The 27,411-nt window shown below is 33.8% G+C and overlaps 1 protein-coding gene across 2 annotated transcripts in view; it reads left to right on the top strand.

Moving 5' to 3' along the window:
• Positions 1-27,411, top strand: part of GRM8 (glutamate metabotropic receptor 8) — a 747,950-nt gene that overhangs the window by 464,784 nt on the left and 255,755 nt on the right. For both annotated transcript variants that reach the window (XM_039243493.1, XM_039243502.1), the window contains exon 6: positions 1,902-2,102. In XM_039243493.1, coding sequence (XP_039099424.1) covers positions 1,902-2,102 — 201 coding nt within the window. The remainder of the gene's footprint in view (positions 1-1,901; positions 2,103-27,411) is intronic.

Here is a 27,411-nt window from a genome sequence, read left to right as displayed (position 1 = left end):
AATATATGTATGTCTAAACCATAGAAATAGTAATAGTTGAAGGTGTTGAAAATGAATGGATTATGAGGTTGGAAAGAAAAAGGGGAGTCAATCTTAGGGAATGAAAATTGAGCCATCAAAAAAATCTGAACAGACTTGTCCAAAAAAGAGGAGCATAATTCAGCATTATGATAGACTGCACAGAATAGAGAACCAACCAATAGCATCTAAAGGACCAGCATGTAACAAGGGATTGAGACCAGAATAAAAGATGTTCAGTGATTAGATAAATAGAATAAAGAAATTGACTGCCACATTTATCTGAAAGAAAGTCAGCGGTCTTATCAGATACAAAAGCCCAAATATAGGGGTGTCTGGGCAGCTCAGTTGGTTAAGCTGGCTCTTAATTTTAGCTCAGGTCATGATCTCATGGTTAGTGGTTGTGAGTTCAAACCCCACATGGAGCTCTGTGTCAGGCTCTGTGGTGACAGCAGAGAGCCTGATTGGGATTCTCTCACTTCCTCTTTTGCTGCCCCTCCCCACTCATGCTCTCTCTTTCAAAATAAATAAATAACCATAAATGATAAATAAAAACCCAAATATAAAACAGCCATTTTAATTCAGCTGACTAATTAGTCTGAAGAAAAATATTTGTCAAATTTAAAGACTGCTTATTTTTTGAAGGTTACTAAGTGACCTCCATGGGAAAGTTTAAGTGTTTGCTTTAGGTCTCTTCAAGTGTTACTGGATGTGTAAAGTTTGCTAGAGCGTGGAAGTCTAGGAGATCCTTTTTGGTTCTGACCTCAATATCATTTCTGTAATTTTTTCTTGTGCACATTCTTGCCATCCACTGTACTTTTCTGGGGAATGAACAAATATTAGGCTCCAAGTCTGAGACCTGGGAAGGCTTTCATATCTGTCCTCTGTGCCCGAAGTGAATTTCTTCTCCTCCATGAGTCTCAGTTTCTTCATCTTCAAAATGAGAGTGTTGGATTATAATTAATTATACATTATCTGATTTTAAAATTGAATTTATCTTCCATTTTAAATGTATGCTTTTATTAAACATTAAATGATAAACACCAAGCTAAAGCTAATTCCCATAGTTAATTCTCAGCCTTAAATATGTCCAAACACAGGTACAGTTATTCTAAATGACAGTCATTTTGAGAGTTCTACATCATTTTAACAGAAAATTAAAATAGGAAATTAGTGAGGATTTAATGTACAGCATAGTGACTATGGTTAACAATACTGTATTGTATACTTGAAAGTTGCTAAGAAGGAAAAAGGAGAGAAAATAGGAGAGAATAAAAGTTTACTCTATGAGGTAATAGGTGTTTAACTAACCTTATTGTAGTAGTCATTTCTTCTTGAATTGAGTTCAAGAAAGAAAGTCAAATGATTCTATTAAAGATAGCTGGTTCACATAAGGAAATACTGTGATTTAATATATACAAAAAGGGATCCTAAATAAAGCACATTCAAAACAAGAATAGATATGGGAGGGGGGAAAAGACCTTACTTTGAGACACTAATAAAATGGTGATTCTAGAATTGAAGTAGATGAAAAGAATAAAGTGTACACATTTTATTTAAAAGATCAAGTCACTACCAAAATGTTATGTAATTATTAGAATGTAAAATGTAATAGAGCTCAATAAGGTGGAAATAAAGATAATGAAACTGTATGTTTTTTATTTAGTTAATATCTTTTTGTTGCTAATGGAATAGTTTCTGTTCTTTCCAAATAAAAAATTCAATACCCAGTTTAAAAGCCTGATTCAGTAAGTATAGGATTAAAATAATTGGGAGTAAAATCAAATAGTTTTGTCTCATTAAGTGTGCCTCAAATGTGGAAATCTTAGTCCTCATTCCAGCTTTTAGCGAATCTAACACCAGTTTTCTTTCTTATTTTGCAGGGCTGGAGCGAATTGCAAGGGATTCATCTTATGAACAGGAAGGAAAGGTCCAATTTGTAATCGATGCAGTATATTCCATGGCTTATGCCCTGCACAATATGCACAAAGATCTCTGCCCTGGATACACTGGTCTCTGCCCACGAATGAGTACCGTGGATGGGAAAGAGCTACTTGGTTACATCCGGGCTGTCAATTTTAATGGTAAGTTACAACTTTTTTGTCATTAAATACTGTAGAAGTGACACGATTTGTTCCCCCTCCCCCCACTAAATATAGAAGATTCCCAAACAGAGTGGAAAGCACAGGATTAGAAGCAGTTCCCCTTTTAATCAGAAGTGTGAGTTTTTCCACCTGCTTTTAAATCTCAAACATATTTTTTGTGCTCCTGAAAGAAGCATTAATCTGCTTCTGAAGAAAGCAGAATTTAAAAATAAGCCTCTATCAATCAAAATATTCTACTTAAATATCACTATTTCAGAAGTAATTTAGGAGGCTCATTTGGAACCATTGACAACAGATTAGATTTCTTTTAAATTGTTTTGTTTGTGTCATTATTAGAGAAGGAATTGTAGATATTTTGTTTTGAAACTGATTTTAAGCTTTCTAAATAGTAAGTTGACCCGAGGAAGGTAGATGATTTGGAGTGGCTAAGTATTTACATTCTAAGAGTGCTATGTTAAGGTTCTGCATTTTCTCTTTCCTTGTATCACTTTCAATGATTTGGTCAATTTAAAGCAATGAGTTTCATCCTGTAAGATAGAACTACATACAACACAGGGTAGATGGGATTTGCCTCCTGCTGAAGCAGAAATGCTGCTTTCTCTGAGTGTCACAGAAACTGATACAGAATGTGCCAGACCCATAGTATTCGACTGAGAATAGCCAGATGCCTGTCTGAAGTGATGGAATTATTGAATGCTGCTGCTCTTTCATGAAAATTGTAATGGTGGCTGCCCATGATCTTCACCATTATTTTCAAATGAAATGTTAGAATGCTCTGAGCTGTCTAATTCTTTCTGTTTGGCTGTAATCCACACAATGGACATGCCTCTGAGCCATGCACCGCACTGCACTGTCCATCATAATACACTCCAGTGACCTCAGCTGCCAGCCTTTCTCAAAAAAGCACAAGGTCATCTTCAATTTAGAATTCAAGTGGAAACTTCTTTTGCTTTGTGCAGGCAACATGAGGCAAAATTTGGTTTACATTCAACACAGAGTACCCTCATTGTCAGCAGCATTTTTGTGAGACATTACATAACCATCCTTTTGTTACGAATATAAATATTAAGGGAATTTAAAAATAATTTTCTTGCGATTATAAAACTGAGCAAAAGAGGACTATTAGAATGCAGGGTTATTTATCCTAACATGAGGTTGGAGAGCATTCCATTTATCCATGTAGTTAGGAGGTGTGACGAGGAATGCAAATGATTCTATTTTCTTAATAACTGAAACTCACCTCCAGAAGATGGGAAAATCTTTAAAGAAATACCAGATTAAAGTATTTCAAAGATGAATTACCAATTTCTCTCTTATCTTAATCATAGATAAAAACCAAACCATTCCTTGATGACTTCTATTATTATACCATACTGTAATATAATGATGCTATTAAAGACTATTAAAAGCATCTTAAAGCCCAATGATTATTAAGACAATTTGCCTCTAGACTCTTCTGTCCACTTTTTAGTCTTTTTTCCCCCCTCCTTTTATCTTACCAAACTGCTGTTTTTGTGATTGTTTGGGGGGCTGATCTCTTCCATAATTTTCTTCTTTCAACCCACTATGGACAGAGAAGCAGATATAAAATTTCATTAATTTAGTCAAGATATATTTATTGAGCATATAGACTTGTTAAGCATTGTGATAGGTGCTGAAGATACACTACTACTAGTCAAGGCCGATATGAGATTTAAAATTTCTTTGGGAATTTAGATATGAATCAGAAAAGCACACAAAGGGATAGTAATATAATCTGTAACGAGTGCTGAAAGTAGAGGTGTGCTGAACGGAGAGTTTGTAATAGGGAAACATCCCTACTTTGGGAGTTGGGGACAGGTGAATCTGAAGGAAATGAGTGTCAGAGATAAGAGTGAGATAGGGGGCGCCTGGGTGGCTTAGTTGGTTAAGCGTCCGACTTTCGCTTAGGTCATGATCTCGCGGTTCGTGGGTTCGAGCCCTGCGTCGGGCTCTGTGCTGACTGCCAGCTCAGAGCCTGGAGCCTGTTTCAGTCTGTGACTCCCTCTCTCTCTGACCCTCCCCTGCCTACGCTGTCTCTCTCTCTCTCTCCTAGAAATAAATAAAACATAAAAAAAAAAAAGAGTAAGATAGAACATGAGAGGTCATGTCAGCCATACTTAAGATTTGTTCTTCATCTTGAAGCCAAAGGAACCCACTGAAGCATAATAGAATTGTGTCTGATAAAAAAAGTATACTCCAGATATAAGAATCATATAAAATACATGAATTTTAGTGTATGAACTTAAAATAGAATCTCTTTGAGCTCCCCGGAGATTTATTTTGCATATGGCCTGAAACTTGTCTGTTTTCCAATAACTGATGATACAAAACAAGAGACCTGAGCATAAACAGATTATCCTGGATTATATAATTCTCCTGAGTTGTAGTACTTTTCAAGGCGTTCATCAATTTTTAAATTTCATTATTGGTTTATCTATTAGGGTTCATTAATTATTAATGCCCAGCCTGTTTATGATAAAAAGACATACAGGGTGGTTCAAATAGGTATACTATCAAAACCCTTTAAGGAAGAGGAAAGAAACATGGTAACCAGAATACAGGACTACATTAGGTTCTGAGCTTCCAAAGCAGCCAAAATGTAAAGGGACGTTCAGTGGGATACATAATTTTCATTATGCGACAGAAGCAAGCTTACCTATTTTTAAGAGAGAATTAATTCTTTTGGAAACTGTTTCTAAAAGAAATGTATCATATGAGACTTTAACAGCCTCATAAGCAAAGTTATTTAACAAAATTTTATTGCAAAAGCAGAAGCTTTCTCTGACTGTTTTGCACTTGTACCCACAAAGCCAAGAATGTAATGCTTGTAACACTGAAGGGTATTTTATTAAAAGAGTTTTCAAGAGGAGGGAGATAATCTTTGATCTAGATTTAAAAATCTTTCAAGCTCAGATGATATGGGGATTACCATATTCTATTAAGAATAAATGAAGAGTGTTTCCCTTATCATCTGCTTTGCAAACTCTATCTTCAAAAGAATGCTGCTCAGAAATCTAACACTTCAGTCAGTCAAAATAAGAACCACTGGATTGAAGGTGTAGCCATAATCTTGGACACTTCACTTCTCCTAGTGCTATTTGCCTGTCCTGGAGGTACTTTGAAATGTACCAATAGCTACATGGAGTGTACATCAAATTCACAGACTTAAATATCCTTTCTCTTCACAGGGCTTTCATAGAAGCTGAAAGTAGACCTCTAGAATGTGTACTGGGAACCTAGCTAACAACTATTATATGTTGTTACTTGCACGCCAATTATGTGGTTTGTGTTTGTGATGGTTAGTGTTCTCACCTAACGAGATAGCCAACTCACTCCCCAAAGCCTAGAAGTGGGAGGGGAACATTGGTCAAACCCCAGTTTCTTTGAGATCAGTTTTGAATATTCTGAAGAGTTGAGAATATACTTGACTAGACCCAGAACTGCTCTCTGTACATGACAACAAAAAATTATTACCTACTAAAAGTTTTCTTAGCATAGCTATTACCAGTTGTTCAAGAATGAGCTTTGTAAGGCAATTGTCAATTTTGTATAGTGTAACCTTCCAGATTTTATGTCAGGATCACTGAGTTACAAAATATACACTCAAGTTATTTAAAAAAATGACCCATTGGATGGAATTATTTAGTAATGCCCATTTAAATATTGTATAATGTCTGGCCTAAAGTGTAATTTCTGAGTAGAAAAAAATATTGTTAAACTGGTTCTTTCTGACATTAATGAGATATCAAGGTAAATTACTTTTCATGGTTCCTTTTAATTTGAGACAGTAAAACTTTGTCATTGGTATGAAGGGAGACTGTTCTTCCAGTTTGTAAGAGCAGGAGGTGAAGGAGCCAGAACAGCTGGGTGCTGCACAGACCATTGGTATAAAATTAAAGGGAACTGTTTAAAACTCAGTCTTGCTGAGATGGTAATCTTGTGTGTGGTATGGCTAATTAAACAGTGGTTTACAGATACTTGGCTTAATAGGTCATGCTTCTTCCAGTCTATTGTTAACTAAGAACATAACAATCATCTTAGAATTTTGAATGATGAACGATTAGTATTTCAGGCCAGAATGATTCTAAACACAACAACTAGTTAAGGGTGAAACCTTAGTCAAACTATTAAACTACAAAGTCCTGTTTCCATCAAAGGCTTAAACAACAATGGTGGTTTAATTGAATTTAATCCCTCAAACTGACATTTTCTCATCAATAGAAAACCTGAACCATATTCTGCATGTGTATTTTAAGCACATTCTGAGTTTCTGAGTCATAGCATATCTAGAATTACTCATGTGTTCCTTACAACTTTTCTCAACCTATCCACTGTACTCGGAGCCAGAGGGAAGTAAAGACCTGCCTTTTGGATTACTTTTATTGCTACCATTTGAACAAAACACTGTTTCTATAAATTTTTTAAATTCAAAAATTTATCAAAAGAAAAACATAAAATAAAGAAGAGGAGTTCAGATTTTTCAGGAACTTAAGCAATGATTTCAATTCCTTCCGTCTGGTCTATAGGCAATAAAATATTAATACTTACATCTTGTATAGAATCAGTGATTTTTCTGTTGCCATGAGAACCTTATTTATCATAAAGAAAAAGTGTTTGATAGAATTCCAGTGATATCTCCTAACTCTTTTTCTCTGTATTTGAGCTCACATCAGGGGCAGGGCAGGCACAGTGGCATACTACTCAGGAATGTTTGATTGTAGGTAACAGAAACTACCTTAAACTTGTTTAAACCAAAAGAAAGAATTTATGAGGATATGTCAAGAAACCTTATGGCAGAATACAACAGAATCTAAGGAAAGGACTGGTTGTAAGAACTAAAAACTGGTCAGAAGTCCTAACATCTCTCTGTCTGCTTTGTTTCATTCTGTTTATCTTGTTCGTCTCCATTTTTAGGTCTATAGGGTAGGTAGCAGAAGGCCATCTACATTTCTAAAACTTAGCAGCTATTTCTTCAGGGCATCTGCTAAAATTAACGTGTATATATTTCTCAGTTCCAATTCTAACTTTTTGGAAACTTGAATTTCATTAGCCAAACTTAGGTTGGATATTAGATGGGTTCCAAATCATCAGTGGCAAGGAGTAAGTAGTAAAGACTTGGTTGTCATGAGGCACTCCCCATGGTTGAAATATATATTTCTAAGTCGACTTCTTGGAAACTTGAGTCTCATTAGCCAAACTTAGGTTTGATGTCAGAATGGTTCCAAATTATCAGTGGCAAGGACCAAGTAGTACAGACTTGGTTGTCATGGGGCAATCCCCATGGTTGAAAGGGACATTTGGGAAGTTTCTATAAGTGGCTTATGGGGAAAAGCTGAGCAAATGAGCAGAGATGAAAACCGGATAATGGTGATGCCACCACGATCTCAGAATTGCAATGCTTCTTTAAGGGGGTGAGTTTTTGTTAGGCTAGAGGAGACACAGTTAAGAATTACATAGAATCTGAGAATCTGAGAGAGGAATCAACTCTGGAATGTTTTAATGCTAGTCTTCATACTGTGGTTGAATTTCCTGACATGAAGAAGAATGACCAGCTTCTCTGAACTCACCAGTGAGATGGTGGTCTAACCACTTAGTGCTCAATATTCTAATGAAAATGTGTGAGCACTTGACTGATTACAGAGACTAATATAAGGTGGAATTTACCAGAATCTTTTTTTTAAACCTTATTGATTTCAGGTACTTAACGCAAATTTCTGTTACAATGTTGAGTGTCTCTGAACACTGTAGTATGATTTTGAAGCAAATTTGTTTGCATAAAATACCTGTAAGCTATCTAAACAAAATAGGTATGATTTAATATTAGGAAGTGTATAAATACCCTAATAGGTCAAATAAGACAATGATTAATACCTCCTAAGATTCTGTAAAGTTATTTGATTAAAATATATCTCTCAGATCATTTCTGTTACAAGCACAAAAACATAAACTAGAAATAGAATAAATGTGGTTTTTTTTTTTCTGATCTTTATATTTTTATTTTTATTTTTTTTTTTTACAAATGGTTTATTGTCAAATTAGTTTCCACATAACACCCAGTGCTCATCCCCACAAGTGCCCTCCTCCATGCCCATCCCCCCCTCCCCCCCACATCCATCAGTCCTCAGTTTTTGTCAGCAGAAATAGAATAAATGTTTAACATGACAAAGTACATCTCTCTTAGCCTTTAAGCAATTGTATATTTATAGTTGTTATTACTAGTAAAGACATAGATTAGTTCTATTACCACTATTATTAATATTCTATAAATTTTAACCAATGTGACAAAACATGAGATAAAAATAACAGAAGACTACTAAAAATGAAAAAGTGGTAGTATGATTATTTTCACATGATTTGATCTCAAGGCAAGTCACTGAATAATATATGAGAAGTACTTACTTTAGCAAGAGAATCAATTAAGAAATTAATATTAAAATCTGAAGAGCATTCCTATATACTAGTAATAAATCATTGACTAATATGTGGGAAATGAAACTCTGTTTCCTTTGCAAAAATATTTAAAATACCTTGCATTAAATTGAACCAAAAGATATGAAAGACCTAGAAGAAGACAACTTTATTGAAAGACATTCCTTGTTTATAGACAGAAAAACTAATTACAAGAATAATTTCAATCTTTTCTGAGTAAATCTGTATTCAAGCTTAGTATAATTTCAACCAAAATGACAAAGGAGTATTTTCTGGAAGTTGAAATAATATTTAAAATTTTAATTGTGAGAATAAATTAATAAAAATAACTGAAGTGATTTTGAATAAAAATTTATTTCTACCTAGCATTTCATATTTAACCCTAATGGTAAGCTATAATAATCAATCCAGTATGGACTTAATACTGAATAGACTTACAGTATATGGAACCAGATAGAAATGACCAGAAATATGTAATGATAATTAATAAATCAGTTTATACATGTATATGTGCATATTTACATATGAATTTATGATGTAATAAAGATGAAGCTAGAACTTCGTGGGAAAGGACATTTTATTAACTGAGTATCAATTTACAGTAAAATCAAGTGAGATGATTCCTCCACATAAGAGTATTATCCACTTGGAACTTATTTTTTATTTATTTTTTAAAATGTTTATTTACTTTTGAGAGAGCTCACTCATGTGCATGTTTGTGCACAAGAAGGTGAGGAACAGAGGAAGATGGAGAGAGGGAATCTTAAGTAAGTTCCATGCCCAATGCAGGTCCTGACCTGGGACTCAATCTCATGACTGTGAGATCATGACCTGAGCCAAAATCAAGAGTTGGATGCTTAACTGATCGAGCCACCTAGGTGCTCTGGGATTAATTTTAGACTTAAATTGGAAAGAAGCAAGAGAAAGAAATAGATTAGATTTGAATGGGGAAGCTTTTTGAATTGGACAGGGAGGGAAATTATTACAAGAAAATAGATATATTTGATTTAGTAAAATTTTAACACTGTCAGATATTAAAAATTATCATAAACACAGTGTTAAAAGAGAATATAAAATAAGAGATTTATTTGGGTTTTTGTGTCAAAGGATAATATCACAAATATAAAGAGTCACAACAGTTCACAACATTGATGACATCTTGAAGAAGTCAGTTGGCAAAACTTGTAAACATTAGTAAACATTTGAAGAAATGTTAACCTTCACTAGAAATCAAATAAAGAACATTTAATAAACTATAAAATATTGTTTTCTACCTATCAAGTTTACAAAGACTTGAAAATTATAATCGTAATTATCAAAAAGTAATTATATTGGTTCTTCTAGATATGCTTGGTGAGAGTAGATATTATTGTAATTGTTTTTCAGAGAGTATTTGCTGAGCACATATCATTACTTCTAGAAGTATATTCTAAGGAAAATATTTGAAATAATTGTATTTACAAGAATTTATTAAAAAACAAGAAAGCCAAATCACAATTTTGTTCTGTTTCTAATTAAATCCACCAACAATATGTCATTTAGTGTCATATTGACTATGTCTTGGAATCCCAGGCTTTTAGCTGAGCTCTGCCATTCACTTTTCTGCTATGTTTTGAACTTATCTTGACCCCTTAGCTTCACTTTTTTTTTTTTTAATGTTTTATTTATTTCTGAGAGAGAGAGCGAGAGCGTGAGCATGGGAGGGTCAGAGAGAGAGGGAGACACAGAATCTGAAACAGGCTCCAGGCTCTGAGCTGTCAGCACAGATCCCAATGTGGGGCTCGAACCCATGAACTGTGAGATCATGACCTGAGCTGAAGTCGGATGCTTAAGCGACTGAGCCATCCAGGCGTCCCTAGCTTCACCTTTTAAATAGAAGAATTATACTAAAATATTCTAATCTTTAAAATCTCTTCCAGCTTCAAATTCTCTACATACTGTTTTAAAGGTACAGGTATATTTTTAAAACACAGATGCCTATCAGTGTTGTTACTGTTGTCTTTTTTTGTTGTCACTTATACTCATTTTCATCTTTATGAATCATTTATTTATTAACATACATTTTATTGGTGATCTTATAAGATATGTGATAAAAGGGTTCTGTGTTACACATCAAGAATACAAAGACTAAGAGGTGCCTCAGTGGCTTCGTTGACTAAGCATCCAACTTCAACTCAGGTCATAATTTCATGGTTCGTGAGTTTGAGCCTCATGTTGGGCTCTGTGCTGACAGCTCAGCCTGGAAACTGCTTCAGATTCTATGTATCCCTCTCTCTCTGCGCTTCCCCTGCTCACACTCTCTCTCTCTCAAAATTAAATAAGTAAATAAACATCTAAGAAAGGAATAGAAAGACTAATGAAACATGGTTCTATATGTTCTCAGATGTCATAATGTAACAGAGGAGGGAAACAAACATGTTACCAACAAGAATTTAATTTGGTAAGTGATATGATAGAGGCATGAGCATATAAGAACCCAATGTAAAGCTGAGATTAGGAAAACAAGGAGAGCCTCAAAGAAAACAATACATTTGATTTAAATTTCAGATGAAAAGTGACATTTCTTAGGTGGACAAGATGATAAATGGATTGACTGATAAATGGATATATACATATATGTGTGTGTGTGTCTGTGTGTGTGTGTGATGGAGTATTACTTATCCATAAAAAAGAATGAAATCTTACCATTTGTAATGCTGTAGACAGAGCTAGAGAGCATTATGCTAAGCAAAAATAGGTCAGTTATAGACAAATACCATATGATTTCACTCATATGTGGAATTTAAGAAACAAAACAGACAAAATAGTTAAATAGTAACTGGAAGACAGGAAAAGCATGCATTCTAAAAAAGCTGAGCATCTACAGTGCAAGAATTCAAGAGTGTGGCATGAGAACAGCCTGGAAATGATCAGATGAGCTTGGGCTTGGTTAGAAATCTCTGTCAGATTCTAGTGTTTGAAGGTGATGAAGCAGGCAACAGGAACCTGAAGCTTTTTGAAGAGGACAGCGAAGTCCTAGAATTTGTGGTTTAAAAATATAACCATGGCAACAATTTGCAGACTGGAGGGAAGTGAGATTGAAGACAAGGGTGTTTAGGTTAGGTCACAGTTCCAGTAGTCCCTATGATAGAACAGTACCTGAAGTGGAAAAATGAAAGCATAAGTGAAATGGAAAGAGGGGGAAGAGGGAGGAAAGGAACATAGAGTTATTTGAAGGCTGACTCTGTTCTAGGCACTGTGCTTTCACTAAAAACCAAGAGATTTTTCAAAATAGCTTAACCTCCCCAAATGATCTTTCTTTATAACTGTAATAATTCTATTACTGGAGTTAATGCAGTACTTTAGTGCACATGTTATTGATGATACTGGCTTTTTATCTAATTCTATAAGTAAAAAATGAGATATAACATGTCCATATGTGGAGAAACTGACATAAAATGTCATCTCCAGAAGCTATACTGCACAATTTCCTTGTGATTAAATATTACCTATTTAGTAAATCGAGATGAAACAAAGTCAAACATGATAAAAGTCAAGTGTGTTGATCTTAAATATAAATATCCTTTTGATAATTACCTCATATGAAATAAAATTAAGAAAATAATTACAGTAAAATCATGGATTGTGAATAACTTGTTCTGCACTTGTTCCACAAGATGAGCAAACATTTCTAATAAATTTTAGGTTGATAAATGAGCGATGTCTTGCAATACAAGTAGTATATGATGCCAAACATCACATGATCACATCTGAACCAATGATCCTTACGTTTACATTGATATACAAGTGCTTTGGATTACAAACATGTTTCCAGAATGAATTATGCTCACAAACCAAGGTTTTACTATATAAATAATTTTGAAATTATACATTATATAACTTATTTTTGAAGGTGAAAATTTTCAGGCAGTAAAGTATTCCTGGAAATACTGTATATTTTTTAAAAAGAATATATGCATATATATCCTATATAGAGAGAGCATGTGAAAATAAACAGGCTTGTTTGAAATTAGGTGATTTTTCAATTTCTGATTAGGGAAACCTCAAGCTGATTATAAAATATTAAACCCACAAGTTAAGTCACCATGAAATTTAGCAGTGTAAATGTTCCTGTCTCTGTTTTCTAACTGAATAAGATTTGATAAACCTTTTATAGTCATAAAGAACAAGGTCTATTAATCTCAACATTTCTCCCCTTAATATATAAAGACTTAAATGTGGGCCAAGATGGAGCTTGAGGGAAATGAATAGTGTTGCCTTAGTTTTTCCTATGGTCCTATATAGTTTCACCCAGTGCACTGGGTGAACTTCTTCATCATGTGCTAAAATATTACAAATAAATAAGTAAATCTCAGAAAGATATGAGGTGCTGTGGGCTTAGCAGTTGAGGCTTAAGGTCTGGCCTTGGGTCTAAACAGGGATATAGCAATAATTCTTGAATGAAGATAAGGAAGCAGATGAGGGAGCAGGAAGGATTTGGAGCAGTAGGAAGTTTCTTAAAGAGTTTACACTTGACAGTTTATATTTTACATAGTGATTAGAAGAACAGGCTTGATACTCAATTTGAATCCAGTGTCACACCTCTCATTACTTTGTGATCTTGGTCAAGGAGTAAAACCTCTTTAAATCTTTGTTTCCTCATCAATATAATGGGGATGATAACATTTTTCAGGGGTCCTGTGAAATCTAAAGGTAGGGCGAGAATACACAGAAAGTGCTTAACAAAGAGATAGATATAATGTATTATATATGGGGGATATTTTATCAATAGTGATATAATGATTAGTACTTGGGCCATCTTATGAGGATCATGAGGTAGATAGATTGGGACTGAGGACTTGGAAATCTTCAGAAAGACGCAGAATTAAAAAGTGCTACATACAAGGATCATTAATGGGAATGAACAAGACAGATGGAAAGGATGCTTCTGCCATGGCATCAGTCAACAAGGTTTCCCCAGCAGCGTCAGCCACTTCCATACAGGAATAGAAATGTGATTGTGCTCACAACATTCTCAAAATAGATGGGAAAGTGCTTTACTGCCGATATGGGCATCTGATGAGTGTAGAGGGGATCAAATGGGGCTCATTCTCTCATTATTTCTTCTGTTTCCTTTAAAATTATGTATTTTTTTAATGAAGAAAAGAACTTAATAGAATAGCTCCCATGTTATTAAGGGTAATTATTTTCTAGTGGTATTTTGCTTCAGAAAGAATCTATCCGAAAATTATAACGGAGACTTGATTATTTTTCTCTTTAAGGTTATTAACTCTTATAATTACATTAAAGTTTAATCAAGAAGTTAGTTCGAAAGTGAAGGATATGAATGAGAAAATTCTTTTTAATTCAGGTGCCTAATTGTTCACACTTTTGGGATATGGGCTTTCTCAGTCTTTGGAATGTGTTCAAAAACCACGACTATAAAATATCTTTTCTTTTGAACCATATAAACACCTTTCTGTAGCTAAGCTAAGGGAACAACTACCAAATTTTATTGTAAAAATATTTATGGAGTGTATATGAATTACAGTTATTTGAAAATATCATACATATTCATTTAACATTTATTGAATGTCTATTATATACCTGAACTATGCTGTTTATATTTTGTCCCTCTTCCATTTTCACTTATTTTTCTTTCTTCATTTTACTTTGTACCTTAAACTTCTTTCCCACTCCTTTTATCCTCTTTTCTTCACAATAATTCTCTATTTGCTCTTGTGATCATTCACTGATCAAGATAGTGGCAAGTGGCTAGAAGCATGAACTTTTGAGTTGAGACAGAGATGAACTAAAATTCTAGCTCTCCCACTTAGGTGGTAAGTCCTTGGATAAGTCATTTATATTTTACACACCTTTATATTCTCATCTTTGAATGGGAATAATAATCCCATATCTTATAGTGTTATTGTGATCATTTATTGAGAGAATTCACCCTGAAGGGCTTAGCACAATGCCTGGCACACTGTGAATAATCAACAAATGGTAACTATTATTTTTTTTCCTTCTACCACCTGACAAGAATAAAGCCTCTGTATATGTTCACTGAATTTCAACCATACACACCTCAGATCATACCGATTCATACACATTCCCCTACACACTTTAGGTTTCAAAGCATCTTGTAACTCCCTTATCATCAGTAATATGGCACTGTCTGAAATTAATTAATTAACTTATTTCTTCAAGGCTTAATTAGTCTATTTTTAAGGATTGTTAGGCTTTTCAGTTCACCTCTTCTCTCTTCTCTTGGAGTCACCTTCAGAATCCATCATTTCTTATTAGCACCATAGGGTGAGGCATAGGAATAAGAGAATATAAAGCCCATACTAGTCCATTTTACCACAGTAAAATGACATGATAACTAAAGGGGTGGAGGCTGTTGCTTGAAATAGTGTTCAGAGAATGTGTTCTAGAATATACCTCCTATGTTAAGACACTCTTCAGAAACTCACTTTGACATAGGCTGTGAAGGAGACACCTATGACCTGTACAAAGAATCTAGCTGGAGATCATTGCACACACCCAACTTAACTAGAAAGAACAGTTGTACAGTGTATAAACTATTCTGTTGTCCATGACACAGAACAGAGAAGAATAGATTTCATGTGACAGAATTACTTAAAATTCAGAAGCTTTATTCACTTTTGAAAGTAATTCAAAAAGAAATGAAAATGCACATTTTGGCAGATAAAAGGGATATGGTAAAAGTCTCCCAGAAAGATATTTATTAAATCCTACCTTGCTGTTAATCCTGCTTAAGAAAGCTCTAACTTTCCCCAGATCTTAGGTTTTTCTTTGCTGGCTATCTAGCTTACATAGGTGTCCCTATGATTTATTCTAGCTCATTAGTCACACTAAGAAGTTCTAGCCTGTTGAGTGATACATCCAAAAGGCCATTCCTCCCAGGTCCTTGAAGCCTTCTTAACTTTCTCTCAGCTCTTTATCCTTATACTAACTGCAGTCTTATGTAAAAATTTACATACCCTCATTTCTATCCCCTCTTTGCTTCAATCAAAACTTAATGAAGAACTAAGTTTACTGCCCCCCTTTTTTTTAACTTTTGTAAAGGCATAGCAAAAAGTCTACAGCTCATGATTTTTCACAAACTGAGAACACCCAAACCAATATCCTGAACACCCAGCCAAACCCCAGAATCCTCCACTGGTCCCTCAAAACCCTCCTGTGCTCCTGTTAGTCACTTTCCGGACTTCTAACAGCATAGATGAAGGTTGCCTGCTTTTGTACTTCTATAAATGAAATTATGTAATCTGTACTCTTTCATGTTTGGCTTCATTTCACTGCAATTTTTAATAAAGAGGAAGTATCATTATCTCTCTCTATTAACATTGGATTCAATTATTTAAATTTACTTTGTAATATATTCAGTATTTAACTTTTAAAACCCAAAGAATTATTTTATAAAATAATGACATTTGATATCTATTAATGAGGTTTGAAATATATGAAAAATTAAATTTTTAGTACAATACCTATAATCTCTTAAAAAGTGGTAAAGAAAATATTATATTCAAGAATCTTCTCATGTTGGTCATGTTCTCATAATTTTTTTAAGTAGTAGACTTACAGCAGTTAGGTTCATAGCAAAACAGAGTGGAAAGTACAGAGAGTTCCCATTTGCCTTTTGAGCTTACCCATCCATAGACAGCTTCCCTCATTATCAATATCTGAAACAGAGTGGTATGTTTGTTACAATCAATGAATTTACATTGACACATTATTATCATCTGAAGTTTGTAGAGCTCATTTTTTTTCTAACAAAGAAATGTGTAGTAAAGGATGAATTTTAGTTTAGGGAAATCAACAAGGAAAGGTACTATCCTCCTGGGCTTGTAACTGTGGGGAGATTCACCACCCTAAACCTAAAAGAACAGGGTATGGGGTGGTTACTAGAATCTGGAGAGACCAGATAGAGCAATAGGTGAGGATTTCCAGGTAAAATCTTCATCATTTAGTTAAAGAATGTAGTCAACTTTCTTGACAAACAATGAAGGAGGCAGAAGAAATACTCTCTCCTCTCCTCCCACCTACCTATCTTCTGTTCTTCTCTCCTGTTGAAGACATATAGAACACAGGAATCAAGAGCCCGGTTGACACAGTCTGTAAAGCTTGCCTCCCAGGTCCAAAGCAGGTTGAAGAATATCTTAGAAGGATAACAGGAAATACCCAGTTGAGTGAATTTCTCTATTAAGGAAATATCTTTTGCTCCTAGAATAGTTTTATACAAAACTGAAATTGAAACTAAAAATAGTATATGTAACAAGGTGTTAAAAAAAGATCCCTTTTTCCTTTTCTTTATTTTCATTCCTTTTGGAAAGGAGCTGAGCTTTTATAATTGCCCCCCATATTGTTTGCTTAGTTAAATCTCTGTGTCAAAAATTTTTGTATGTCTTTGAGCATGTAAATATAACTCTGTGGATACAAGCCACATTTTATACCCAGTTATCAACTTAAGAAGAGTGATTCACCTTTAGGCTATTATGTACAGTTATTACAATACTTGGAGAGTTCATTCTTGATGTGCATTCTACGGGTTTTGACAAATGTGTAATAACATGTATCCACCAAAATAATGTCATACAGAATGGTTTCACTGCCCTAAAAAATCCTCTGTACTTTGCCCATTCATTCTTCTCTTCCCCCAACCAATGACAACCACCAATCTTTTTCCTATCTCCATAGTTTTGCCTTTTCCAGAATGTCATATAGTTGAAATTATACAGTATGTAGGCATTTAAGATTGGCCTATTTCACTTACTAATATGCATTTAAGCTTGTCTTTTCATCATTTGATTGCTCGTTTCTTTTTAACACTGAATAATATCCCATTGTCTGGATATACTACAGTGTATTTATCTATTCATTTATTAAAGGATACCTTGGTTGCTTCCAAGTTTTGGCAGTTATAATCCAAGCTGCTATAAACATCCATGCACAGATTTCTGAGTGGACATAGGTTTTTTTAATTATTTGGTTCAATACCAAAGAACAGGATTGCCAGGCCATATAGTAAGATTACATTTAGTTTTGTAAGGAACTGTCAAACTATCTTCCAAAGTGGCTGTACTAACTTTGATTTCTACCAGCAATGAATGGGAGTTCCTATTGCTTCACATGCCTTGCCAGCATTCGTTGTTGTCAGTGTTCTATATTCTAGCTATTAGGTATGCAGTGGCATTAATTTGTCATGGCTTATAAAGTTAAATATCTTTTTATAAAATTATTTTCCATCTGTATGTCTTCTTTGTTGAGGTATCTTTTCAGGTCCATTGGCCAGTTTTTAATTGGGTTGTTCATTTTCCCATTGTTTAGTTTTTAAGAATTCTTTATGTATTTAGGATAACTGTCCTTTATCAGATATATCTTTTATAAATATTTTCTCCTAGTCTGTGACTTATTTTCTCATTCTCTTGGTGTTGTCTTTTGCAGACTGGAAGTTTTAATTTTAATAAAGTTCATCTTATCAATTATTTCTTCTATGGATTATGACTTTTGGTGTTATATCTAAAAGGCCATCACCATATACACGGTCACCTGGGTTTTCTCCTGTGTACGAATTTTATAGTTTTTCATTTCATTTTGCATTTGAGTTTATTTTTCCAAAGGGTATAAGGTCTATGTCTAGAGTTATTTTTTTTTTGCATGTAGATGTCTAGTTGTTCCAGTGCTGTTTGTTGAATTCACTTTTTTTTTTTTAATTTGGTTAGAGGTCTTATCTTTCTGTTGTCATCAGGCAAAATCATTGTTCTAAAATATTATTTTTTAATGAATCTTGGAAAAAGATAATAGAAAACAGTTTCAGGTGACTTCTTGAAAACTTTTGATCATACTCAATTGTTTAAGTGTTATTGGAAGTAAAGTCACACATTCTTTGTAGTCCAAATGTATTGTTTGTGTTATTATTGTTATGGTTGTTTCTGTGATTGTTGGGGATGAAGGGGCATAAATATAATATTTAAAAAATGGTGAAAGAAATAAAATTAATAACGAATTGAAAAACTACCCAGTGAAAATATTGATACATAGGACTTATACACTGTTCAGATGTTGGGCACTTGAATAATACATATGAATATTAACTATGACTCCTGAAGTATACAGGAAACAGCATTCTCATGACTGTTTCAATTTTAATCAGTATCATGGAAAAAATACTCCTTAATTGCCTAATTCCATCAGTCTCTATCCTGGAAAGTGGAGAAAAGGAAATTATACTCTTCCAGCTAGTGCTCTAGGATAATTCCAAAATATCCAGAACATCAGTCTAGGGCTTAGCAATTTTTTTCCTTTAGTATGTAATGCTTTTATTTTACCAGAGAAGAAAGCACATTTCTTTTCCTGATTTAGCTGTTGATGACAACATGTCAGAATTGTCATAAATTCTAGAGTCACTACATCTAGAATGCTAGAAGGTATTTGAGAAAACTTGCAGTGCTTTAAACATTGTACACATTTCCAGAAATAAGTGCTCTCTGATTTTCTATCCCCATGTTTATCTTTTAAAATGACACTGGCACTTTACAAAAAAGCTTCAGACTATGTTTCTGGACATTTGTTTCACTGTAGTATTTAAATAAGAATTAGTTGGGCGTATCTTTTTGATCCTACTCAATATACTTCAACCAAAACCAAAAGGAGAACTGACATTTTTTATACACAGAAAGCAATTGGGATAAAGCATGGGAGTGGCATTTTCCCACTATTAAAGTCTTCAATTAACTAGTAGATTTGGGCGAGAAAGATTTTCCTTTCTTTTTAAACATGCTCTATATGGGCACAAACTACCAGATATTGTTTATAAAATAATGAGATTTTTATTTCAATGTTTGCATAATATTTTCTTTTTATACCTTTCCAGGTTGTGTGCTTCATCAGTTTGAACATCTGAGCCTTTAACGTGAGCTACAGATGCAAAATTTAAATGATACTTCTTTGGACAATTATATGCTAATGTATGAATAAACAAACACCATTTCATGTTGGATTTTTTTTAAAAGCATTACTTGAAGTCATCTTTTGGCTTTTGAGCATGATAGCAATGTGCTTCACTGGTATTGAAGCAGAAAATAACCAATCCATAAATTTTCTAGTAACCTCTACACACAAATGTTTATGAAAATTAAATACCACCTTTAGCAAACTCAAGGATGGTTTCAACTGGATAGCTGTAAGTTCTGCATCAGATCTAACTAGAAAGTAAATTTCTAAGACCAAGAATTTCCAGTTTACGATGGACTGTGTGCACACACGCAGACACAGATACAGACACACACACACAAACACACACACACACACACACCTCTTTATAGAGAAATAAAGGAAATAAAAAATAATAAAATGATGTGATGGAAAGAAAGGATATGTTTCCTTGCCATTGTCAAAATAAACTTTCTAACTTCATAGAGATTGGGGAAGAGTAGAAGCTTTGAATTCTTTGTATCTTTGAACAAGGACTCAGATAAATCAAAATTTGAGCTTGTGTTAACTTTATCTGATATTTACAAAAAATGTTTCCAGAGCCATTTCACTACCTGTTTCATTATTTTTTGTTAATTTTTTATAATTGACAATGCTAAGAATTGGAAATGTTCGGAGTATTGTGATCAAAATTCATCTTCTTTACTACATTTTAAAAATTCGATAACTTAGGCATGATGTGTTTGCAGATGAGTGTAATGCACTATTTGAAAATTTTAGCGATTTACTGCAGATTTTAGATACTTCATTCTGAATGGCCCATATGTTCAGCTTAGGTGATCTGAGGCCTCATTTGCTAGTACAAGGCACTATGCTTAAGAATTCAACCTAACATAAAAAATTAACCCTGCACATGCAAGTGTTCTTTGAAATCATAATACCTGATTAGCTCATCCATTTCTGTCATTTGATTTGAATTAGGAATCAGATGTTGAATGCCATGTTCTCCAGTGATAGTTCCTAGGGTTTCATATACTTCCCTTTGTGAATCAAAGAATATGATTTCTTAACCACTGTGATTAAAAATAGTTTTCATAGTTTCTTGGTAAAGACCATAATGTAACAAAGACATACAATTGATTAATTCTAGGTTGGGTTCAGATCACTTGAAATGCAGAATAGGAGAGGTCAAATAAAGGGAGCTATATACTGGTTAGGGGAAAACAATTTAAATTGTTAAACCTTTTGAGTATTTTCTGTCCTCATCAGGGACTTTGAATCACCAAAATTCTATTAGTTTCTGGGGGAGAAAAATAATTTTCTCATTTGAGATTTATATTCAAACACATGTGTATGTGTAATGGTGATAAGCCCTTAACAATAATTTCTCAGATATTTTATTTTGTATCTCAGTGAAAGATTTTTTTTTGATGATAAATTTTAAATTTATCATATTGAGTTCTTTAGGGCTAATTACTTTGAATTGCAGTATATTATAATAATAATTTTAGATATCTTAATGCTTTTCTTCTTAAAGTACTATCATATATACACGAACAGGTTTTATATATATATATTTATATACATATATATATATATAATGAGAGGATATATATATATATATATATATATATAAAATGAGAGGATATATATATATATATCCTCTCATTAGCCCTAACAGTCATATGTGGGAGGCAAAATAAGTGGGTGTTATTATGCCATTTGATAACAGAAATGTATAAAAGTTAAGTTAAATTTTCAAAACTCACAGATAGGAAGTTATGGAATTGGGACTACACTGAGAATTTTCAATTCTATGTTTAAGCCTACAAGTATCAAAGGAACTGAAATAGGTCGTTGTTCTAAAGGTAGCCTTTTAAAATTGCTCAATCTTCATTCATTTACCAAAGTATTTATGCAACAGATTGCTAATGAATGCCTACTCTGTACTGTCTTTTTTAGGATCATCACCAGCAGTGGTAAGCAAAGGGCAGTCCTTACCCTCAAGAGGATGCAGTTCAGTGGGGCAAGCAGTCATTAACAAATAACTACAAAATATGAAGTATTATAGTGCTGAACTAGAGACTATCTTAGGAGGAGGAGGGCATGGCTGATTATCTGGAAGTTGGTGACTTGGTGACGTCATCACAAAAGTGGTGGTACTTAAATTGAGACCTGAATTATGAGAAAGGCAAGAACCTAGGAAAAATCTGATATAAAAGTCTTAAGACAGAAAGGAGACTTTTTGTCACTACCATGCTGAATTCTTCTGTCAATGGACTCAGATCATTTTTGCTAAAAAGTATGTTATTTCCCTCAAATTCTCAAAGTGGCACATCATGTAGTATAAACACTTTGTAGAAAAAAGCCCTTCTAGCCTTTCTCCTAGAGTTTATGCCTGTCCTCCACATAAGCTTGCACTCCATTCAACTGTGGTTGGGAAGTACTGATTTTAGAAGTGCTTTCTTTGAAGTTCACACTGTGAACATGCTACTACTGAACAGTGGAGAAATATTTTTGTCTTTCCAGATGATATTATCAGTAGTTGGCAAGTATACTATAGCAAACTATATCTGATAATGATTAGTCCCATGTTAACTTTCACAGCAATTTCAACAATCGCTGTGAACTTATATGGAGAGTAAACTCTCTGCAGCCTGTATCATCATTGAGTTCTCTGCACCCAAGGAGAAAGAGGTTGGTTTGGATGGATCAGATTTGAGTTTTGATGCTGTGCTCCTGGGTAGAGTCATCCTCTAGCCAAAAGCAAGTAAACAGAGCACTCAGTGGAGGATTCCCTGAAAGAGCAATGATAATGAGGCACTGGGATGATCTCTCTAACCAGGCCAGAGCCATCTAGCTTCTATTCCATAGATGTACTTTCTTGCTATTGACAAAAGGTCACCATCCTGGTCTGAGAAAGATTGGGGCAGGTTGGCCTACTTCAAGACAAAACTAGGTCTTACTTGTGTAGCTGGCTCATTTTCTCAACTAACATATGGACAAGGATCCCTCCATATTGTCTTCCCTAGTTTGTGAAATTCAACCATGGAGTTTGTGGCCAAAGTCACAACTAATGATGCAATCTAACCTAATCCAATCCAATCTAATAAGTGACTTCTTTTGTATACTATATCCATGTATTTGTTTCCTTGGGGGCCTTTATAGGAGGAGAATAGGTTAAGCCAAGGCAGGCCTTGTGTACTCCTAGTTTTCCTTTCCAAATAATCTCTTCAATTCAAGTCCTTTAAAGAATCTCAAATTAAATTTAGGTTCAGATAAATTAAAATACGTACACACATACACACACGCATAATTCAAACATACATACATGATATAGAAGGCTGTAATAGACATAAGAAATATCCTTCTAAAATAATGTTTAATTTATCTCTCTCCATTGTAACATCAACCAGGAAATTAAGAATACAACAATAACAAAAAATAAAGAAGCCTTATGAAACTGAGAAGTAGAGGATGACTTTTGTCCGTTGACTTTTTTTTTTTTTTTTAAAGATTGGAGATTTTTTTTTTTTTTTTAATATCTTAGAGAGAGAGACAGCGTGAGCAGGGGAGGGCCAGAGAGAGAGGGAGTCACAGACTGAAACAGGCTCCAGGCTCTGAGCTGGCAGTCAGCACAGAGCCAGATGCGGGGCCCGAACCCACGAACTGCGAGATCATAACCTAAGAGAAAGTCAGACGCTTAACCGACTAAGCCACCCAGGCGCCCCGTCTGTTGACTTTTAAAGTTGTAGTTTAAGTATAATTCCTGGATTTAAAATCTGAGCTTTGTATTTTATTCAATAGCATTGTTTTCATTTCTCCTGAAATTTCCAATGGAAAAATAGGCTTAGAGAAATACTGACATTTATTGAGTCCTTATGATGTGCCACACATATTTTTAAGCACCTTTTGTATGCTACTTCTTGTAATCCTCAAAATAGTCTGATAAAGTAGGAACAATTTTTATCCCTATTTCTGCAGACAAGGAAACTGAAGTATAGGCTCTAGTTTACTTACCCAGTGAAGTGGTACAGCCAGGACTCGAGCCCTGGAAGATGTACGTAGCCCAAAAGTGCATGACTAATGACTGTGGTGATTACATAATCACTATGGTAACCACCTCTAATGATAACTGCTATTATAGAAACACAGGAAAACTTACTAGGGAAAAAACTGTGTTTAAGAGAAAAAACAAAGAACATTTATAGTTTCAATAGAACAGTAAGACTCATGGAGTCAGATTAGTCCCCTGTGGCTGTGCAGGGTGATGTGAGATAAAACGAAAACTGAGTGAAGCAAAACCAAAACCAAAAAAGGTCATTTCTGGGACCCCTGGCTGGCTTAGTTGGTAGAACATATGACTCTTGATCTTGGGGTTGTGAGTTCAAGCCCACATTGGTAGAGATTACATTAAAAAATAAATAAATAAATAAACTTGTTTCCAAGAGTTGGAAGACAAGGAATAAAATAAATGTGAAGTCAAGGTAAATCTTTTGGAAGTTTGTTACAATCATTTACAAGTCTTGGATATTAACATCTGTGACTTTACTGAGGCTGAGAAATGGGCATTGAGATTCTTTCCAGCCCAGTAATTTTTACTTAATAAGTCTCATTGAGGTAAAATGCACATACAATAAAGCCAACTAGTTTTAAGTGTACAATCTGATGTGTTTTTTGTGAAAGAACAGAGTTGTATAACCACCACCACAATCATTTTATTGAACATTTTCATCACTCTAGATGTTCCTTCCTGCCTCTTTCAATGAAAACCACTGATCTGCTTTCTGTCAGTATATTTTTGCCTTTTCAAAAATTAATTATGAACGGAATTGCACATTTTGGAATTTTTGTATCTGGTTTCTTCTACTTAGCATAAAACTTCTACAATTTACCTACATTTTGTCTGTCAATAGTTAATTGCCTTTTTTTCATGAATGTATCACAATTTGTGTTTCAATTTACTGGTGGATGGAATTTGGATTATTTTCCACTTTCTTCATTATGAATAAGGCTTCTACAAACTTACAAGTATAACTTTTGTGAGGACATATGTTTTTGTTTCTTCTGGGTACATACTTGGGAGTGGAATTGCTGGATTGTATGAGAAAAATATATTTAACTTTATAAGAAACTGTCAAACTGTTTTCTAAAGTGACTGTTCCGTTTTGCATTCCTAACAGCAATGTGTGACAATTCCAGTTGCTCCACTCTTCTCCAACACTTGATAATGTCAGTCATTTTAATTTTAGCCATACTGGTAGGTGTATAGTGATTTCTCATTGTGAATCTACACTGCATGTGTGCATTTCTCTGATTACTAATTGACATCTGTATTTTTCCTTATGCTAATTTGCCATTTCTATGTCTTATTTGATTTTTCTTCAAATCTTTTTACTCATTTTAAAAACTGAATTGATTTTTTTAAGTTTATTTATTTTTAGAGAAAGAGAGAGGGGTGGAGAGGAGGGAAAGAGAGAGAGAGAGAGAGAGAGAGAGAGAGAACTCTGAGAAGGCAGCACAGAGACCGATGCAGGGTTTGAATCCACGAACCAGCCATGAGGTCATGACCCGGCTGACATCAAGAGTTTGATGCTTAACCGACTGAGCAACCCAGGCACCCCTGAATAGATTTTTTATTATTGAGTTGTAAAAGTCCTTTATTCTAGAAATGAGTCTTTTATTTTATATAAATATACACACACATATATATATATCTCACACAAATATTTTCTCTTTTATTTTTATAATGGTGTCTTTTGACAAATATTTTTAATTTTGCTGAAGGCAAATGTATCAACTTTTTATTTTATGGATCTTACCTTTATTGTCCTAGCTAAGAAATTTGTGTCTAACTCAAGATTTTAAAAGTATCTTCTGAAGTTTTATAGTCTTACCTCTTACGTTTAAGTCTATGATCAATAGAAAGGTAATTTTTGAATATGGTATAAAGTAAGGTTTGGGGTTTATTTCTTAAAATATGCTCATCCTTTTGTTCCACCACCATGTTTTAAACAGACTGCCCATTTCCCATTGAATATCCTTTTGCTGAAAATCATTCGAACACATATGTGTGAGTCTATTTCTGGACTCGCTATTTTGTTCTATAGGTTTATGTTTATGCTAATAAGCTTTCTATTAGCTTTTGAAATCAGGTAGTAAATTCTGTTGGGTTTTCTTTTTAAATGTTACTTTGCTAGTCTGTCTTTTACATGTATATATCAATTTCAGAATCTGTCAATTTCTTAAAAAACTGTTAAGATTTTAATTGGGACTGACATCTTAACAGGATCGAATCTTTTCATCTATGCACATGGTATATCTTTCCATTTATTTAGATATTTTTAAATGTCTCCCTACAGTGTTTGTAGTTTTCAGTGTAAAGATGTTGCACATATTTTGTTAAATTTACCCTAATAATTTCATATGCTTGATAGTCTTATAAATGCATTTTTTAAACTTCCATCTCTAAATTCTTGTTGCTAGTAGAAATATTGATTTTCGTATGCTCACTTTCTATGAAGCAACCATTATTAACTCATATCTTAGCTATTTTTTTTGTAGTTTCCTTAGGCTTTTCTACAATTATATTGTCTATAAATAAAGACAGTATTACTTCTTCCTTTCCTATGTGTATGCTATTCAGTTTTTCTTTCTGCTTTGCAATACTGGCTAGGACCTAGAGTACAATGTTGAATAATGATAGAAAAATCAAGCATCCTTGCTTTTTTTTTTTTTTTTTAATCTTGGTCTGAAAGTATTCCATCTTTTACCATTTGGTATGATTTACCGACCTGGATGAATCTAGAAAATACGAGCTATATAAACTAGCTGCAGTATAGTGTGACATATGATATAATAAAACTATAATAATATTACTAAACATTAATACTTAGGATATATTTTTATACAGACAGACAGACGTGTATATAAAATGAATTAAAACATATGTAGGAGTGATAAATACCTATGACGGTGGTTATCTTTGGGAAGCAAAGCGGAGAGGAGAGGTATTGGGAAAAGTTCACAATTCAATTCTATTTGTATTTCTTTTTTTTTTTTTTCACTTGAAACAAAACTAAAGGGAAGAGAAAAGAACAAGTAGTATTTCCACAATTAGAGAAAATAGGAAGAACTTCATATGTCTGTACTTAGCATCATAAGAAATGTAAGCATGAAAAAACTGTACAGGATATTTTAAATATTTTTGTTGGTGAGTCATGAGAAATAAGATTGACTAATATGTTGGCATGAGAACATGGATATTAGTGAAAACCAAGTAGAATAATTTAGATCTGCTACTGTAGGCAAAAGAGAACTGTTGTAGTTTCTTCCTGTGTTATGAGAATTATATTTCTAGTAAGTTACCATCAAATGGATTATTTGGTCCTAATTATAAAATCATATCCAAACCAAGGGATCTGATCTTTTTAGAGGGACTAGCTAAACAGGTAATATAAATGTATAAAACTGAAAGGAAGTAAGATCACAGAAGAAAATGGGGCTAGTAGTATGCCTTTTAACATTTTGATATTCAAATGTAAATGTTTTGTTTGCCCAACAAAATATTCCTGCAGATGGAGTTATAATGAAAACAATAAGAGCATATTACAGATAAGTCATCTGTCTCTGTAAAAAGTAACATGACTACATACAACTATCTTTTGTAACCAAGGTAAACTGAAGTGTAATTTGACATTTAATCACGCTGAATGTGTACTATGGGGAGAACAGTGAATAAGATGATAGGCACCAAACATTTGATTTGACTAGCACGGTGTACTATAAAAGCTTATGTTTCAATTAGGAGTTAAAATATAGACATTAAAACTTAACAAGCAAAACAAAGTAGTATGAATAAATATATGTGTTCTATATTTCTTTTATATTTTCATTACAA

The sequence above is a fragment of the Hyaena hyaena genome, unplaced genomic scaffold, assembly GCF_003009895.1.
Source record: "Hyaena hyaena isolate Hyena2069 unplaced genomic scaffold, ASM300989v1 scaffold_8, whole genome shotgun sequence".
NCBI lineage: Eukaryota > Metazoa > Chordata > Mammalia > Carnivora > Hyaenidae > Hyaena > Hyaena hyaena.
The sequence above is the reverse complement of the archived record's forward strand: the minus strand, read 5'-3'. Positions and strand labels throughout refer to the sequence as shown.